This window comes from Salvelinus sp. IW2-2015, linkage group LG18 (assembly GCF_002910315.2).
Source record: "Salvelinus sp. IW2-2015 linkage group LG18, ASM291031v2, whole genome shotgun sequence".
Classification (NCBI taxonomy): domain Eukaryota; kingdom Metazoa; phylum Chordata; class Actinopteri; order Salmoniformes; family Salmonidae; genus Salvelinus; species Salvelinus sp. IW2-2015.
In genome coordinates, this window is record NC_036858.1 from 45051795 (window position 1) to 45068923 (window position 17129).

The 17129-nt window shown below is 42.5% G+C and overlaps 1 protein-coding gene across 1 annotated transcript in view; it reads right to left on the reverse strand.

The window, feature by feature from the left end:
- LOC111977709 (attractin-like protein 1) overlaps positions 1-17129 on the reverse strand; it is a 341451-nt gene that overhangs the window by 14508 nt on the left and 309814 nt on the right. The window contains 1 exon segment of the mRNA XM_070448549.1: positions 4503-4617. Coding sequence (XP_070304650.1) covers positions 4503-4617 — 115 coding nt within the window.

Here is a 17129-nt window from a genome sequence, read left to right on the forward strand (position 1 = left end):
AGAGACTGGGGAAAAGCAGGAGCTGAGACAAAACGCTGGTTGACTTGACAAATTGGCAACAGACAGAACACAGGTATAAATACACAGGGGATAATGGGGAAGATGGACGAGTAGAGACAATCACAAGGACGTGAAACAGATCAGGGAGTGACAAAAAGTGTTGACACCGCTCTCAACATTGCTGCCTTGAAGTTAATAGCGCTATCGACAAAGCTCAGTGGGAAAACATGGTGATGGACTACTTTCTAGAGGATGATTGTGCCATGCTGACTGAAAATGAATTCATTTTTCCTTTATTTAACTAGGCAAGTCAGTTAAGAACAAATTCTTATTTTCAATGACAGCCTATGAACAGTGGGTTAACTGCCTAGTTCAGGCGCAGAACAACTCATTTTTACCTTGTCAGCTCAGGGATTCGATCTTGCAACCTTTCAGTTACTAGTCCAACGCTCTAACCACTAGGCTACCTTCCACCCCATGAATCAGACAATGAGGAAATCCCTGATTTAGGTCAAAACATTTATCAAACCAGTCATTGTAGAGTCTCCTGATGACAATGGTGGGGAAGAAACGGTGTCGTTGTCATGGAAGAAGTTTACCGAGTTTTGAAATAAGTGGAATGCCCGGTGGAAGCAGAGAGATGATTGCCAAATTTGGAGAGTCCAAAAAAGAGAACTAAGAAAGAAGGCTGTTGTATAAAACACCTGTTTCCGGATTACATCTTCAAACTAAGGGCAACCCTGGCATCCATGACAGAGGGAGAAGCGTTCATTCATGTACACGGGTAAGAGTTGCGACTCCACTTTGTTCCAGTACTGTCATTTTGCCTCTTTGATTGCCTTACGGAGGTCATAGCTGGTCTGTTTGTACACGTCCATATTCCCAGTCACCTTGCCATGGTTAAATGCAGTGGTTTGCGCTTTCAGTTTTGCTCGATTGCTGCCATCTAGCCACGATTTTTGGTTTGGATAAATTCTAATCGTCACAGTGGCAACAACATCCTCTATGGACTTACTGATGAACCCAGTCACCGAGTCAGTGTATACGTCGATACTATTCTGCATCACAGCCAGGACCGAAAGATTTAAAAACAGCTTCTACCTCCAGGCCATCAGACTGTTGAACAGCCATCACACCATTTCCTGTAGTAAGTGAGAGTAGTAAGTAGTACTCCTGTAATAAGTAACAGACAAAGGACTCACTCATACAGACAAACACACAGACTCCGTACTCAGATATACACTCACATACGCCCATACTCACAAACATACGCACACACAGCCAACGCTGATGTCCCATATACACTGAGTGTACATAACATTAGGAACAGTTTTCTAATATTGAGTTGCACTTTCCCGTTTGCCCTCAGAACCGCCTCAATTCGTCAGGGCATGGACTCTACAAGGTGTCGAAAGCATTCCATAGGGATGCTGGCCCATGTTGACTCCAATGCTTCCCACAGTTGTGCTAAGTTGGCTGGATGTCCTTTGGGTGGTGGATCATTCTTGATACATACGGGAAAATGTTGAGTGTGAAAAACCCAGCAGCTTTGCAGTTCTTAACACAAACCAATGCACCTGGCACCTACAACCATACCCCGTTCAAAGGCACCTGAATCTTTTGTTTCCCCACTCACCCTCTGAATGGCACACACACACACACACAATCCATGTCTCAATTGTCTCAAGGCTTAAAAAGCCTTCTTTAACCTGATCATCCCCTTCAACTATACTGATTGAAGTGGATTTAACATGTAACATCAATAGCTTTCACATGTTCAGGTGTTCCTGTTTTGTACACTCAGTGTATATAGAGACATTAAACACTGGACCGTTAATTTTATACTGTCTTTCACACTGTGTATTCATATATAGTATTCTTCATATAGCTTATTCTAATATACTGTATCTACTACTGTACATTGCATTTTTGTTACAATGTTTATACACACTGCGTATTAATGTACTGGATTCTTAATTATATACTAAATGACTGTATATACCGGAATCTTTTTTATATACCGTATTCTTCATATAGCTCATCGAATTTTTTTCATATAGTATATATATATATATATATATATATATATATATATATATATATATATATATATATATACATATATATATATATATATATATATATATATATATATACATACATATATATCTAGTATATATTTTTCATATAGTACATTGCATTTTTGTTTCACTGTTTATACACACCGCCTGTATATATATATACTGGATTCTTGACATAGCTCACTGTAATATACAGTATCTACTGCTGTACATATAATTCTTTGTATATCTTTTTGGTGTATATACGCATAGATTGCATTTGGATTACTGATACAGTGTTATTTGGGCTGTTAACTAGATTCATTCTGACATTCTGACATAAGAATCCTTAAATTCTTGTTTTTTACTGATATTTGTGTACTTGCTTGACATTTCTACTGCATTCTTAGGAGCTAGTAACTCAAGCATTTCGCTACATCCACTATAACATCTGCTAAACTGTGTACGTGACCAATTCACTTTGATTTGATTTATGAAGCGCACTTATGCACAAACACACACCTACACAAACACACACACACACACATGCCCTCACATACTAACTGGTGTTAGCATCTCTTCCTGACCAGTTTTCCCACATCAGATGGGTCAAGACAAATAGCTATTTCCAGTTACCACCCCCAGTGTTCCATAAAGGGAAAGGGGGATAACTAGTCAACTGAATGCATTCAACTGAAATGTGTCTTCCGCATTTAACCCAACCCCTCTGAATCAGAGAGGTGCGGGGGGCTGTCTTAATCAACATCCACTTCTTCGGCGCCCGGGGAACAGTGTGTTAACTGCCTTGCTCAGGGGCAGAATGACAGATTTTTACCTTGACAGCTCGGGGATTCTAATGCCCCTATGGCATCTGACCACATCTCTCTCTTTCTCTACCCGGTTTCACAGCACTGCTTCAGCACTTACTGCAGAGTGACAGTTCTATTTCTATAGTTCCATGTATGATATGCATATAAAGTACTTAATCACCACAATATTACCGAATAAAACTGTCCGACCACCACAATACCAAACGAGCAATGAACACATTTTTACTTCATAATATTTTTCAATCGAGACACAAGTCAACAAACGCTTCACCCATCGGAGCATTTCTTGATGCAAACTGACATCCAAAATGTCAGAATTTCTGCAGCAAAATCAAGCCTTTTGCCCGCAACTATCACAAAAAAGAACTGTGAAATCATGCAGGATCTGACATACTGCACGGTATGCATTTACCCAGCATGTGTAGCCAATACTGTAGCCTGTACTTACTGGCTGCACTTATCAGCTCCTACTATTTGCCCAGTACCTGGTGGCTTTAAAGGCTCCTCTAAATGTAATGCAAGCAGCTTTTCCCAGTATGAGAACCAGATGCCTTGCAAAGTGCTTAATTTTTGCAGGCTTCCTGCTGCCGTCACTTTTACACCTGCTCGTATTTCAGCTCATGTATTATACCTACACGAGGAGCCGACAGCAGGCTCTCAGAATGCCCTGGGCTTCAGGGGAAAAGGAAAAGGAGAGAAATAAAATAAGTGAGAAAGCGTGAGAAATAGGGAGAAAGAGAGAGGCGGAGGGAGAGGAAGAGTGAGTGAGAGAGGGAGAGAGAGAGAGATAACGTGTGGGTGCGTATATGAGTGACAGAGGGAAAGCGATATTTTGATGGCTGCTGACAGTGCTAAAAGTTCTAAAGCATTCCCGAGCTCATCTCTGTGACACTGGGTGCCATTCAAATGGTCATCTCCCTATTCATTTACCTACAGCACAGCGGCATATTTAGCACCTCTGAAATATCACATATCCTCTTAGGAGAAACATGAGCTCATCTGGCCTCTGCTGAAAAACCTATTGGAGGGAACAATCGATCCAACAGCCTACTAATTCCTCCAGGTATAACATGGCCTTTTCTGTCTCTCTCAAAACAAAGCCCCTAATAGTTGATAGATCAGGTATATCTGTGTCCATCCAAACACAGATGGTACACGGATTTCCAAATTGAACTGCCAGAAGTAGAGAAATAGACACTCTGGCAGATATTGGGTTCTAGTTGCGATAAAGGGGAAGTGGGGTTGGGATCTAACAGAGAGAGATGATAGGTGAGGGAGGAGGGGGGAAAGGGAGGTTGGGGGAGGAGAAGAGTCTCCACCTCTCAAATATGTCATGTTTCAGTTAGCATCTGTCTGGAGAGACTCTTGGGGTCTTGAACCAAGCAGGTAGGGAGACAGAGAGAGATTTTCTAAATTAAACTTTTTCTCTTTCTCTTTCTCTCTCTCTCTCTCTCTCTCTCTCTCTCTCTCTCTCTCGCTCTTTCTTTTGTTTTATATCTCAAATGGGAGAGGAAAATAGTGGTATCTGAAGCATGTGGGTGCCTTTTAATAACCAACGGGAGAAGGCCTGGTCTAGAAGATAGACAGTGAGTGGAGATGAAACGGTGCTTACCAGACTGGCCAGGTGGGGGTATTCCTGAAGGCAGTCTGGGCAGACACAAGAGGACGGTCAGTACGCCGGCCCTGCTCCCCCAACATGGCTCCACTGCTATAGGCTTGGGCACACCCTGCACAGAGAGGAAGGAAGGAGCATGTCAGTCATGTCAATCAATAAACACTCCCAAATCCCATCACAAAGTGGTATGTCAGATTTAGACACACCACATTTTCCCACTGTTTCTAAGAGAACGTTGCAACGGTTGTGTTCCGCTAAAACTTTGCTTGTGACACGCATAGACAAAACGCAAACAATATGGAAAATGTATTATACTGTATATGCATGGATCCAGTATGGAAATGAACAGCAGAATCCACCATGTACTACATCATTGACTGGACATCTATTTGAGTTAGGCTGGAAGTCCAGGGGATGCAACCTCACCCTGCTCCAATCTCCCCCCAGATGAGGATCTCACACACGGGGGAGCGGGCTGACTGACAGCCCTTAGAGCTCTACCTGAAGCCAGAGTAATGAATATGGATGGATGGAGGGCACAGCAGGCGCAAGGGAGGTTTTCTCCTCCGCTCCCCTAAGCCCTAGCCGCCACATCCATTCCACTCAGGCAAGTTGAGGGACAGACCCTGTACACACACTCATTCACATCCATAAAGCCATGCTCTCCTCACCAAGCAGCTCAGGACATGCCTCAAGATACCAGCCTCACTTTCTCCAAGGAGAGGGTGTCAAACATGCCCCTGTCAAGGAGGCAGGGTGTGTGTAAACAAACTGTACACCCCAAATCCTGTGTCATTACTGCCACCAAAAAGCATTCCAACATGGAGAGGCCAAAATAACAGCCATCCTACACTTTAGCAAATGTGTTCTTCTTTTTTTCCACTCTCAAAGTACAACTCATCATCACTTACACCTGCTGTGTCAACCCTGTACCTAGACATTGTCAAAGGCAGTAAATGATTTTCCTGTAGTATGTCATTGGATGTTCAAACACACACAAAATCACAGACACGTAGAGACACAGCCTTTCAGCTTTAAGGCGCATTGATCCCTGCTGTGAGATGATTAAACAAAGCGATGAGACGTTGACGCTGTCACTTGATCGTCCTCCGCGGTGCCTTGCTGCTACGCACAGCTCTCAAACACAGAGCAGAAGCACAGCAGGGGGGCGTTCAGGAGAAAAACACAGAGGAAACAGGTGGCTCAAACAACGATGCTGAAGAGGAGAAGTGATGCTAGGACAACATAGTCTAGAGAGTTGAGCTTGAGAGCAGCAGCTCTATTAAAACAAAGTCTATATGCTCCTGAAATGTCTTTGTTATAAGGTCTCTCTAGCACTGGGTGCTAGTACCTGTCAGAAGGACCTCTATTCAGCTTGACCCCGGTACCACACCACAGGAGTCAGGTCGGTTGGACCGTGTTTACTCCTGGTGTCTGTTCTGGTCTGAGGAGGATCCGAGAGGAGACAGATGTGGTTGTTTACCGACAAAAAGGGAAGAGGGCTTGACCTCTGGTCATCTAGATCAACGTCCAGTCGGCAGATGATAGCAGAGCAGCCTTCTCTTACATAGGCTGGGTTACAGTACCAGCACCCTACTATAATCTACTTTACACTACAAATGACACACAGTTTCAGTTTGAACGCATCAAAGGTGTGTCGATATGGTGAAATGAAGGTGGATAGAGCATTCAGCCAGTACTTGAAGGGAGCCTTTCCTCTTTACAGTACTCTGCCACAAGCGCTTGTCTCCTTGGGTAGAGCTCCCTTAGAGAGTAGCCTGTACAATCCAGCCGCATATCTCTCCAGAAACCTCACTTCAGCTGTGCCCGCCTTCCCTTGTTCTCCCCAGAGACGTGGTGGCAATGCTGGGTGCTCTACCTGAGATGTACTATCCATCTACAGTACTGCTCTTATTTTCTGGTCTTCTTCCCTCTCCTCTACTCCCCTCACTTATTTTGGACTTTCACTCTTCCCTCTTTGCACTTACGTATACTCTCTGTTCTGCTCCAGCCCTGTAGCTCTTCTCTCCTCTCTCACCTCCTCTATGACAGAAGTCATGGAGACCATTCTGCAGGCACTTAAAATGAAATACATATGAAGCTTTCTTCACAAAAAATATTAAGTCAATTAAAGGGGAATGAGTGAGAGAGACAGAGAGAGAGAGAGAGAGAAAGAGAGAGAGAGAGAGAGACAGAGACAGAGACAGAGAGAGAGAAAAGAGAGAGAGAGAGAAAAGAGAGAGRGAGAAAAGAGAGAGAGAGAGAGAAAGGGAGAAAGAGAGGCGCTTGACAGGAGTACAATGTGTGAGATGCCCTACCACCCAAGTGGTCTGTAATTAAGTCCAAACATAAAAACAATGAACAATTATCAAAATGGCAAGTACAAACCAGCAGTCACAGGGACAATGTAATAGCCCCAACAACGCAGTACACAGTCTGAAAGAGTGCCAATCCATCCCAATTCCTCCTCTTATTACACCCACACCCACGCATGCATGCACGTAGACACACAGACACAGAAAGCCCACTAACACCACACTACCAAAGCCTACTGCCCCCTGCCCCTTCCCTTCCATAGGCCCCATTGCTAATAGGTTTAAGTGCTGAAGCATACAGCATAATTACAGGGTAGCGCCTCCCATGTTTGTTTTGTGTTTAGAGGCATTAAGAAACAAACAATTTGCCAGTTCTCTGAAAGAGGAAATAGGTTCACGTAAAGAGCCATCTCTGGTAGAACAGAGTGCAACACTATGCCACATCCAGGAGGTTCTTATTAGAGTGCGACGGCCGCTAGCAACACTGCTACCAATTAAAAGAGCTGAGAAACACAACACAACAATTAGTGGCCATGATGATGTGTTTCCATTTGGAGCGTCAGAGAGAAACAGGTGCTAGAGGAACCTGGCAGAAGCTCGTAATTGAAGCTGTCTTACAGGGGGTTGGAACACGCAGCTCATTTGAATGGCATTTCTGCAGAAGAAAATACATCTGACACGTTCACATGTCAGTGTTGAGTGTTACTAACATATGTTTGCCAAAAGTACAGAATCGTATATATATATTCAACTCTGTGCACCCTGCAATCACTACAATACTATACATTAACTTTGCATTCATGAAATGGACAAATTCATGTAGCATGACTTAACGCCCTAGAGTCTGAGCCATTTTTCTATATCTACTACCCTAACACATATAATTGTTTTAAGATAATAATAACATGGACCATATAGCTGGCTATTTGATTTTGTACAGCACCTTTTTTCCATGGAGAAAGATCATGAAGGTATGTGACCTGGTGTGGGACTGGGTCGTTTGATCCTGACCGCTGAAAACACATACACATTCGCTCAGCTGGGATATTTCCTCAAGGAAACGACTGGTTAATGGACCTGACGCTCCTCATTTCCCCTCAGACTGAGCGGCCACAACCGTTAGCCAGCATGCAATTACACACACATGTACAAAGCAACGCAAACCAATATAAAAAGATTGTCATCACATCATTCAAAAAGTTACAGTGATATGCAACTAGGCACAGATATTTCTACAGTGTAGTTAAGAATGTACTGCAATCTCTAATAGGGCTTCCTCCAGGAGGAGAAGGAGGACAGAGGAAACCCTACTCTGGCTGTGTCTCATCTGTTTAAAAGGCATCTTTAACACTGATTTATCTAACTGGAAGACAGCTTCAGAGGGCCGTACATCTCCCCGCAGCCGCACGGCCACACACATTTGTCCATTTAATTTCAATCCTCATTAATAGGTATTTTATTAAAATGACACCTTCAAGACGAGTGGCATTAAAGAGTGGAGGGCGTGGGGGAGTAAGTGATGAAGTTGTCCTGGACAGTAGTGTGCGACTTACAGCCCCCCCCCCCCTGGCTCCCCTCCTAAATTAATCAGTTTAAGTAGTAAGGACAAGGAAGTAGAGCAGAGAGAGAGAGAGTACCAGGGCCAGGGTAAGGGTAAGGGTGAGACTTCTGGCAGCCATTTCGGACTAGAGAAAGATTGCTGAGCTGTAGAGTAGAAAAGCTTTTACAAGCATGCAACACTAAAAGGAGATCACTTTAACTGTATTTCCTGACCTGAGGAGAATTTGAGAGACATTCAGCTCCATTAGTCTTTCATATCTGAAGTGGGGGAATTTTCCACTGGAAAGAGCCTGAGGGGGGGGGGGGCTTACACTACATTCAACTTTGACATTATAAAGGACCGCGACAGACAAAGAATACCACATAGTAGTGGTAGTGTATAAAGGCACACCTTGACACGGTAGAAGAGGCAAACCACTTGGATCCACTGTCCCATATCTGCCCATTATGTTTCTCTCTTCCCCTGAGGAAGTAAGTTTTTTTTTCTAGCTCTTAGATCATTCTCCTGTCTTTCACCCCACATGGAGAGAGAGAAACTGAGAGAGATAAACAGAGATAGAGAGAGAGAGAGAAAAAAAGTGAGAGAGAGAAAGTGAGAGAGAGAAAGTGAGAGAAAGTGAAAAAGAGAGAGGCATTCCAGGAGGAAGCTTGTAAAATGGCTAACCCATCCAATCTCTTCCTCTTCCTCTCTTCTCTCCTGGCTCACACTAACTAAATAAAACTCAGTTTGAGCTGTCCCTTCCAAGAGAAAAGTGGTCAATTCCCATGCACTTTAAGGTGGGCGGAATAGATGGCTAAATAGTTTGCTGGGCAGGGTGAATGATGGCAGAGGTTAACCTTTCTCTGCTGTAGTCCTATTTTACTATTCCTTTCTGCTTCGGTGGTTTTCTTATAATAATCTGCTTAAGAGGTGTTAGATCCCCGTTGGATTGATCAACTCTGACATAAACACAGGGTTGAGAAAAGTCACAAGGCATGTCTATTTTTTGCTCCCTCCAAAAACACAGAGAATGCAGTATAAAACAATAAAATAGATGATTTTAACAGTGTCTCAAGATGTTTCTATCCCCTCTCTCTACCTAATTTCTCAACATCCTACCCTGTGCACCTTGCACATCTATTCTGTAAGACTTGAGTTCTGTTAGTATTCTGTTAGACCAGAGTTCCTTCAACTCAGAGAGATCTCTGCACAGCCTCCAGTCAACATCAATTTTCAGATAGTGTTAGCATTCAATGGCCACACCAGATGTAGACAAAGGCGCAGAGTCACTAAGAGGCTCTTACAAACAGCGATACAAAGGGGCCATCAGTACTAAGTGGTGAAAATAGTAAAAGTGATGGAAGAGGGTGTCCACTGAGAAACACGCTGCTCCTAGTTGGTAATAGATAGATGGGGGAGAGGAGGGGAAAACAGGGCCATGGTATAACCATGTCTACAGTATGGAAAGAGAAACAGAAAAAGAGAGAGAGAGGGGTGGAAAAGACAGAAAACATTGAAATATGTATAAGGAGAGAAATTGTGGGTTTTAGAGAGGGAGGGGATAGTGATCTGGGCTTGGTAATTAAGATGCGTGTGGTCACATCCTGTCCCCTACTAGAGTTAATGTAGTGTATGTGGGTCACTTGTCAGTGGACATGCACATCCTCTCAGATGCCATAAAGAGCGAGGGAAAAAAGGTGAACCGCTCGAGCCAATCAGAGAGAAGAATCATGCAAATATATGTCTGCTGTGTAAAAAATGTACCTCACTGGCAGGAAGGTAAAGCTGTCGTCTCTGATTCAGACATAGCTCAAACCATCCCACTTAATCAAAAGCCGATGAATACCAAATGCCTTATTAATTCTTCTCCCTCAAATCAAATCAAATCTTCCCCACCTTCCATATGAAATGCCATCAAACGCAGATGTATGTGTGTGTGTGTGTGTGTGTGTGTGTGTGTGTGTGTGTGTGTGTGTGTGTGAGACTTTGATCGTCGGGCAGGTTGAATTAATGCATTCCCAGCACAAAGGATAACAGATTACTCTCAGAGCATATTCAACTTTTAGACACAATGCAGAGCCTGCTGGGGTATAATAATGTCACCCTTTCATTAACATGCCTTTCACATGAACTACTTTGCTGAATAGGCCTACCATATACAATATGCCTGCAGAAGCACCTACATACAGGTAACTGCCAAAACAAAGGAAACATAAAATGTCTTAATAGAGCATTGGGCCACCACGAGCCGCCAGAACAGTTTCAATGCACCTTGGCATAGATTCTACAAGTGTCTGGAACTCTATTGGAGGGATGTGACACCATTCTTCCAAGAGAAATTACATCATTTGCTGTTTTGTTGGTGGTGGAAAACGCTGTCTCAGGCACCGCTCCAGAATCTCCCAGAAGTGTTCAAGTAGGTTGAGATCTGGTGACAGAGACAAACACATACACACGCACCCTTTAAGCCCTCTATGCTCCTTTGAGACCCATTTTTCAAAGTCACTGAGATCTCTAAGCATGATGGGATGTTATAAATGCTTCATTAACTTAGGAACCACACCTGTGTAGAAGCACCAACATACTTTGTATCCCTCAATTACTCAAGTTTTTTCGGCAGTTATTTTGGCAGTTACATGCACACAAATTCCAGTCTTACTGTGTCTGAAAGATACACAATAGAATATGGGCTTCAGTTCTAATTCTGCACCTTGTTATAGTTTACACAGAGAGGGAGACACTGAGGCATCCCTGCTACGTTAACACAACTCTTAATCACCTGGCTGGCTTGCTCTGACATGGCAAAAAATAAACCCTTAAATCAAAGCCAGACACCAAAAGCCATCTTGTTTCTGTCTTATCCTACACCAGGAGGGCCATGATGAAAGATTCAGCCAACAGTCACGTAACATTTAGTCACCTGACTTACGCTAATAAGGCAAAAGACCAAAATAAGAACAAGGCAGCAGAAAGCAACGTTTTAATCACCATCAATTTGAACCCACATCTCACAGCAATCTGGAATGAATTCCCTGTAATGCCCTTTGAGTGATAATGGATCTCCAAACAGCTTGTGCTTTTCTAGCTGGAAAGGTGAAAGAGGGAGAGATGGATGCGGCAAGATTAGGGCTGTGGCGGTCATGAAATTTTGTCAGACGGTGATTGTCAATCAAGTAAAATAAATGTTTATTTGTCACATTAGCCGAATACAACAGGTGTAGACCTTACAGTGAAATGCTTACTTACAAGCCCTTAACCAACAATGCAGTTTTAAGAAAATACCAAAAAAAAAAAGGTAAGCGATAAGAATAACAAATAATTAAAGAGCAGCAGTAAATAACAATAGCGGGGCTATATACAGGGGGTACCGGGTACAGAGTCAATGTCAATGTGCGGGGGCACCGGTGTCGAGGTAATTGAGGTAATATGTACATGTAAGTAGAGTTATTAAAATGAATATGGATAGATAATAACAGAGAGCAGCAGCAGCGTTCCAGAGAGGGGGGGGGGGGCAATGCATAGTCTGGGTAGCCATTTGATTAGCTGTTCAGGAGTCTTATGGCTTGGGGGTAGAAGCTATTTAGGAGCCTCTTGGACCTAGACTTGGCGCTCTGGTACCGCTTGCCGTGCGGTAGCAGAGAGAACAATTTTTAGGGCCTTCCTCTGACACTGCCTGGTATAGAGGTCCTGGATGGCAGGAAACTTCGCCCCGGTGATGTACTGGGCTGTACGCACTACCCTCTGTAGTGCCTTGCGGTCGGAGGCCGAACAGTTGTCTTACCAGGCAGTAATGCAACCCGTCAGGATGATCTCGATGGTGTTTTGAAAGTCATACTCACATCGGCTGCGGAGAGCGTGATCACGGTAATTGACCATTAATTAACATAAACAGGTTTAGCATCTTCTGGCTTCCACGCATAGCCTTCAAGCCTATTCAGACCTTTGGAATATCTACATTTTTAAAAAGCCTATTACATCCATTTAATATAGCCTACACCATCACAATACATATGTTCACGGTTGGGATGGTGTTCTTCGGCCTGCAAGCCTCCTCCTTTTTCATCCAAACATAACGATGGTCATTATGGCCAAACAGTTCTATTTTTGTTTCATCAAACCAGAGCACATTTCTCCAAAGTACGATCTTTGTCCCCATGTGCAGTTGCAAACCGTAGTCTGGCTTTTTATAGCGGTTTTGGAGCAGTGTCTTCTTCCTTGCTGAGCGTCCTTTCAGGTTATGTTCGATATAGGACTTGTTTTACTGTGGATATAGACGCTTTTGTACCTGTTTCCTCCAGCATCTTCACAAGGCCCTTTGCTGTTGTTCTGGGATTGATTTGTACTTTTCGCACCAAAGTACGTTCATCTCTAGGAGACAGAACGCGTCTCCTTCCTGAGCGGTATGACGGCTGCATGGTCCCATGGTGTTTATACTTCCGTACTATTGTTTGTACAGATGAACTTGGTACCTTCAGGCGTTTGGAAATTGCTCCCAAGGATGAACCAGACTTGTGGAGGTCTACAATTTTTTTCTGAGGTCTTGGCTGATTATCTTTGGATTTTCCCATGATGTCAAGCAAAGAGGCACTGACTTTGAAGGTAGGCCTTGAAATACATCCACAGGTACACCTCCAATTGACTCAAATTATGTCAATTAGAATATCAGAGGGTTCTAAAGCCATGACATAATTTTTCTGGAATTTTCCAAGCTGTTTAAAGGCACAGTCAACTTAGTGTATGTAAAGTTCTGACCCACTGGAATTGTGATATAGTGAATTAAAGGTGAAACAATCTGTCTGTAAACAACTGTTGGAAAAATGACTTGTGTCATGCACAAAGTAGACGTCCTAATCGACTTGCCAAAACTATAGTTTGTTAACAAGAAATTAGGTGGAGTGGTTGAAAAATGAGTTTTAATGACTCCAACCTAAGTGTATGTAAACTTCCGACTTCAACTATATGTAAATAAGGTATTTCTGTATTCTATTTTTACTACATTTGCAAACATTTCTAAAAACCTGTTTTCGCTTTGTCATTATGGGGTATTGTGTGTAGATTGATGAAGAACATTTTTTTACTTAATCCATTTTAGAATAAGGCTGTAACGTAACAAAATGTGAAAAAAGTCAAGGGGTCTGAATACTTTCTGAATGCACTGTATGTCAATCTACTATCCCCCATAGTACAAATGTTCATCTATTTTATTGGTCAACTTGTCCTTCTCTAGAAGAAATAAATATTCCAAACATAGTCTGGGACAGTTGTGGGATGCGATCGATTCCAAATTAATAGATTCCAAATTAATACAACCACTTGCATCAAAAAACTTTTAAAAGCAATGACGCTGATGCAACAGATCAGAACGTTTAGCTTAAAATATTGATAAACTATTAGGCTATTTTTTCACATTATAAGTGCCGCAATGCGCACACAGCAGTAGGATATATGCGTGTAATGGGTGCGTGTTGGTGGCAGGGCAGTCAGGCGCAGGAGAACGAGCTTGGTATAAACGGAGTCGTTAAATAAGTGCTGACCAAAATCCAAAAACCAAAATATATAAAAATAACAAAGTGGGTACAAAACCCGTCGCACACCAACACATACTAGCACAATCTCCGACAAGGACATGAGGGGAAACAGAGGTTTAAATACACAACATGTAATTGATGGGATTGGAACCAGGTGTGAAGGAAGACAAGACAAAACCAATGGAAAATGAAAAATGGATCAGTGATGGCTAGAAGGTCGGTGACGTCGACCGTCGAACACCTCCCGAACAAGGAGAGGAACCGACTTCGGTGGAAGTCGTGACAATGCGTGAATGTCCCAAAATACAATTCATTTGCGAGAAAACAACATTCTCAAAAGTGACCGCAAATGGGATTATGCATGTAATGCTTTACTATAAAGGTGCATTTTTATGGTGAAAATTATCTTCCCCAAACTTGAAACTCACGCACAGCCTATTTATGCCAGTTAGGCTCTACGCCGGTTGTAAAACGAATTAATGTGCTTAATTTTAAATTCTCTATGGTAGGGGCAGCATTTTCACGTTTGGATGAAAAACATACCCAAATTCAACTGCCAGTTACTCATCGCCAGGAGATAAGATATGCATATTATTAGTAGATTTGGATAGAAAACACTCTGAAGTTTCTAAAACTGTTTGAATCATGTCTGTGAGTATAACAAAACTTATTTAGCAGGCAAAACCCCGAGGACAAACCATTCAGAATTTTCTTTTTTTTTAGGTCACTGTCTTTTCAATGAGTTTTCATTGGGAAACCAGATTTCTAAGCAACTTGCTTGCAGTTCCTACGGCTTCCACTGGATGTCAACAGTCGTGAGAAATAGGTTGAGGTTATTAACATGAAGTCCTATGAGTGTCATCTGATGAAGATTATCAAAGGTTAGCGATTCATTTCTGCTTTTTGTTAATGCTCTCTTTAGCTGAAAAAAATTCTGTCTTTTTCTGTGACTTGGCTCATACCTTACATAATCGTTTGGTGTGCTTTCGTCGTAAAACCTTTTTGAAATCGGACACTTTGGCTGGATTTACCACAAGTGTAGCTTTAAAATGGTGTAAAATACTTGTATGTTTGAGGAATTTAAATTATGGGATTTCTGTTGTTTTGAGTTTGGCGCCCTGCAGTATCACTGGCTGTTGATGAGGTAGCGCTAACGTCCCACATACCCTAGAGAGGTTAAGAAGTTATTTGGCCACTTTAGGCTACATGATGTGTGCGACTATGATTTGAAAAAGTTGAGGAAAAAAAGGCAAGCTCTGTTTCTTGCCTTACTGCACATCATTCACAAGTGATAGGCTAATATTGTCACCTATCAGACTATTCTTAACTTAATCTTGGCTTTACATATACTAAATAATATATGTGTGAAATTAGTTTTGATTTAGAATGGACCATTATCATGCACCTGTCTTGGAACAGAGGCAGGGAGACAAAATATATGTCATCTATGCACTTAAATGGGGAATGGAGAACGCTTTTCCGTAAGTTCATTTCCATGCCAACCAGTTAGGCTATACTCCTGTTGTAAATCGAAGCAATGTGCTTAATATTAGGAAAGTTGAGAAATAAATATAGTAGGCCTAGCCTTTTGGAAGCTGATGGGATCCTCCTCTTTTTAAAAGAGGCCATCAAAACGCAATTGCATAGCCTATAGTAATGTTGCACAACATAAGCTCATGTGCTGTCATAGAGAGTTTGATTTGATTTTCGATTACATTTGCATTGATGTCAGAGTGATTAGAGGGACAATAGAGTGCTGAGTACCAGGCAGTTAGCAAGTTTGGTAGGCTATTAACAACCAAAAGCAGCATCAGAGCTTGGAGAAGCATAGCATTTGACTGTGGTCAAGACTCCTGGTCACCGGTGTGGCAGTAATACGGTCAGTAGAAAGAGGCCAAATTCAGACAGACTGGCTAATTAGAATAGCCCTCATAAATCAAACAGGAACATGGAATAGTGGGAAAACAAGACTTATGCCCATAACATCTGGTATCATTCAACTGTAAGGATCGTGAAATTAAATTGTTATAACACTATCATAACATCAAAGCCATGAGATCCAAGCCATGATATAACAACGACATGAAATTAACCGGATATAATGTATGAAATATTACATTACTCTAGTTTTTTATAGCAGGTCTGCGCAGGTAAAGCTTAACAAAGAATGCTCAGACACACACACACATCGCCTATGCCGTATTCCCCTCAGGTGGCATACAACTGTGACATTATGATGACACAGATACTGTAGAAAGCTCACCAGTAGCCCCTCTAGGGTTTAGAGAGTGACCCTTCTGCGGCGCCCCTTGAGAGGATTAGTCCAGGCATGCATGCCTACCCCCGCAGAGCAGAAAATTGCCATGTTCAATCCCTTCTTCCCTCCCTGGAGAGAATGCCGGGGAGGAGGAAATGGTGCTGATCAGAAAGCCGTGGCTCCCTCTGCACATTTCACAAGCCATTGACCAGTGCACTTATCCATTTGACATCCCTCTTTAGGAAGCAGCAGGTCACAAAATCTCTGCTCTCCAACCAGGCTCCTTTGCTCACTGCTGTAGCATCTGTGCAGGCAAAATTAAACAGGAGGGTTGATTCAGCAGCACTTTATTACTATCAAATGCTGCTATATATTAGATCTACAGTATTTCTTAGCCATGTGTTAGTTTATTATGAGTGTTTTAAGTTGGCTTTGTCTGACCCATCTAAACATTTCAGGTCATTGGGAATGAAAAAATGCATGGCGTAAATGCTTGTGTGTGCGTGTGTGTTTTGTCTGACTAATTGGATCTGTTTAGTAGGGAGAGGAACCTCTGCCACAGAGGCGTGGTCAGACTGTGTGTGAGAGTAGTGACACTACAACATTCCACAATAGAGATGGGGAGAGGAGCGAGGAAGAACAGAGAAAATGAGAGAGAGAAAGAGAGAGGCCGGCATAGGCAGATCTGGCTCTCGAGAGAAGACAGGCTAGGTGCACACTGCCTACAAAATGATGTGGAAACTGAGCTGCACTGCCTAACCTCCTGCCAAATGTATGACCACATTAGAGATACATATTTCCCACAGATCACACAGACCCACAAATAATTGGAAAAAAAATCAAATTGATAAACTCCAATATCTGTTAGGCTAAATACTGCAGTTTGCAATCACAGCAGCAAGATTTGTGGCCCTTTGGCATGAGAAAAGGGCAACCAGTGGAGAACAAACAACATTGTAAATAACACCAATATTTATCAGTGTT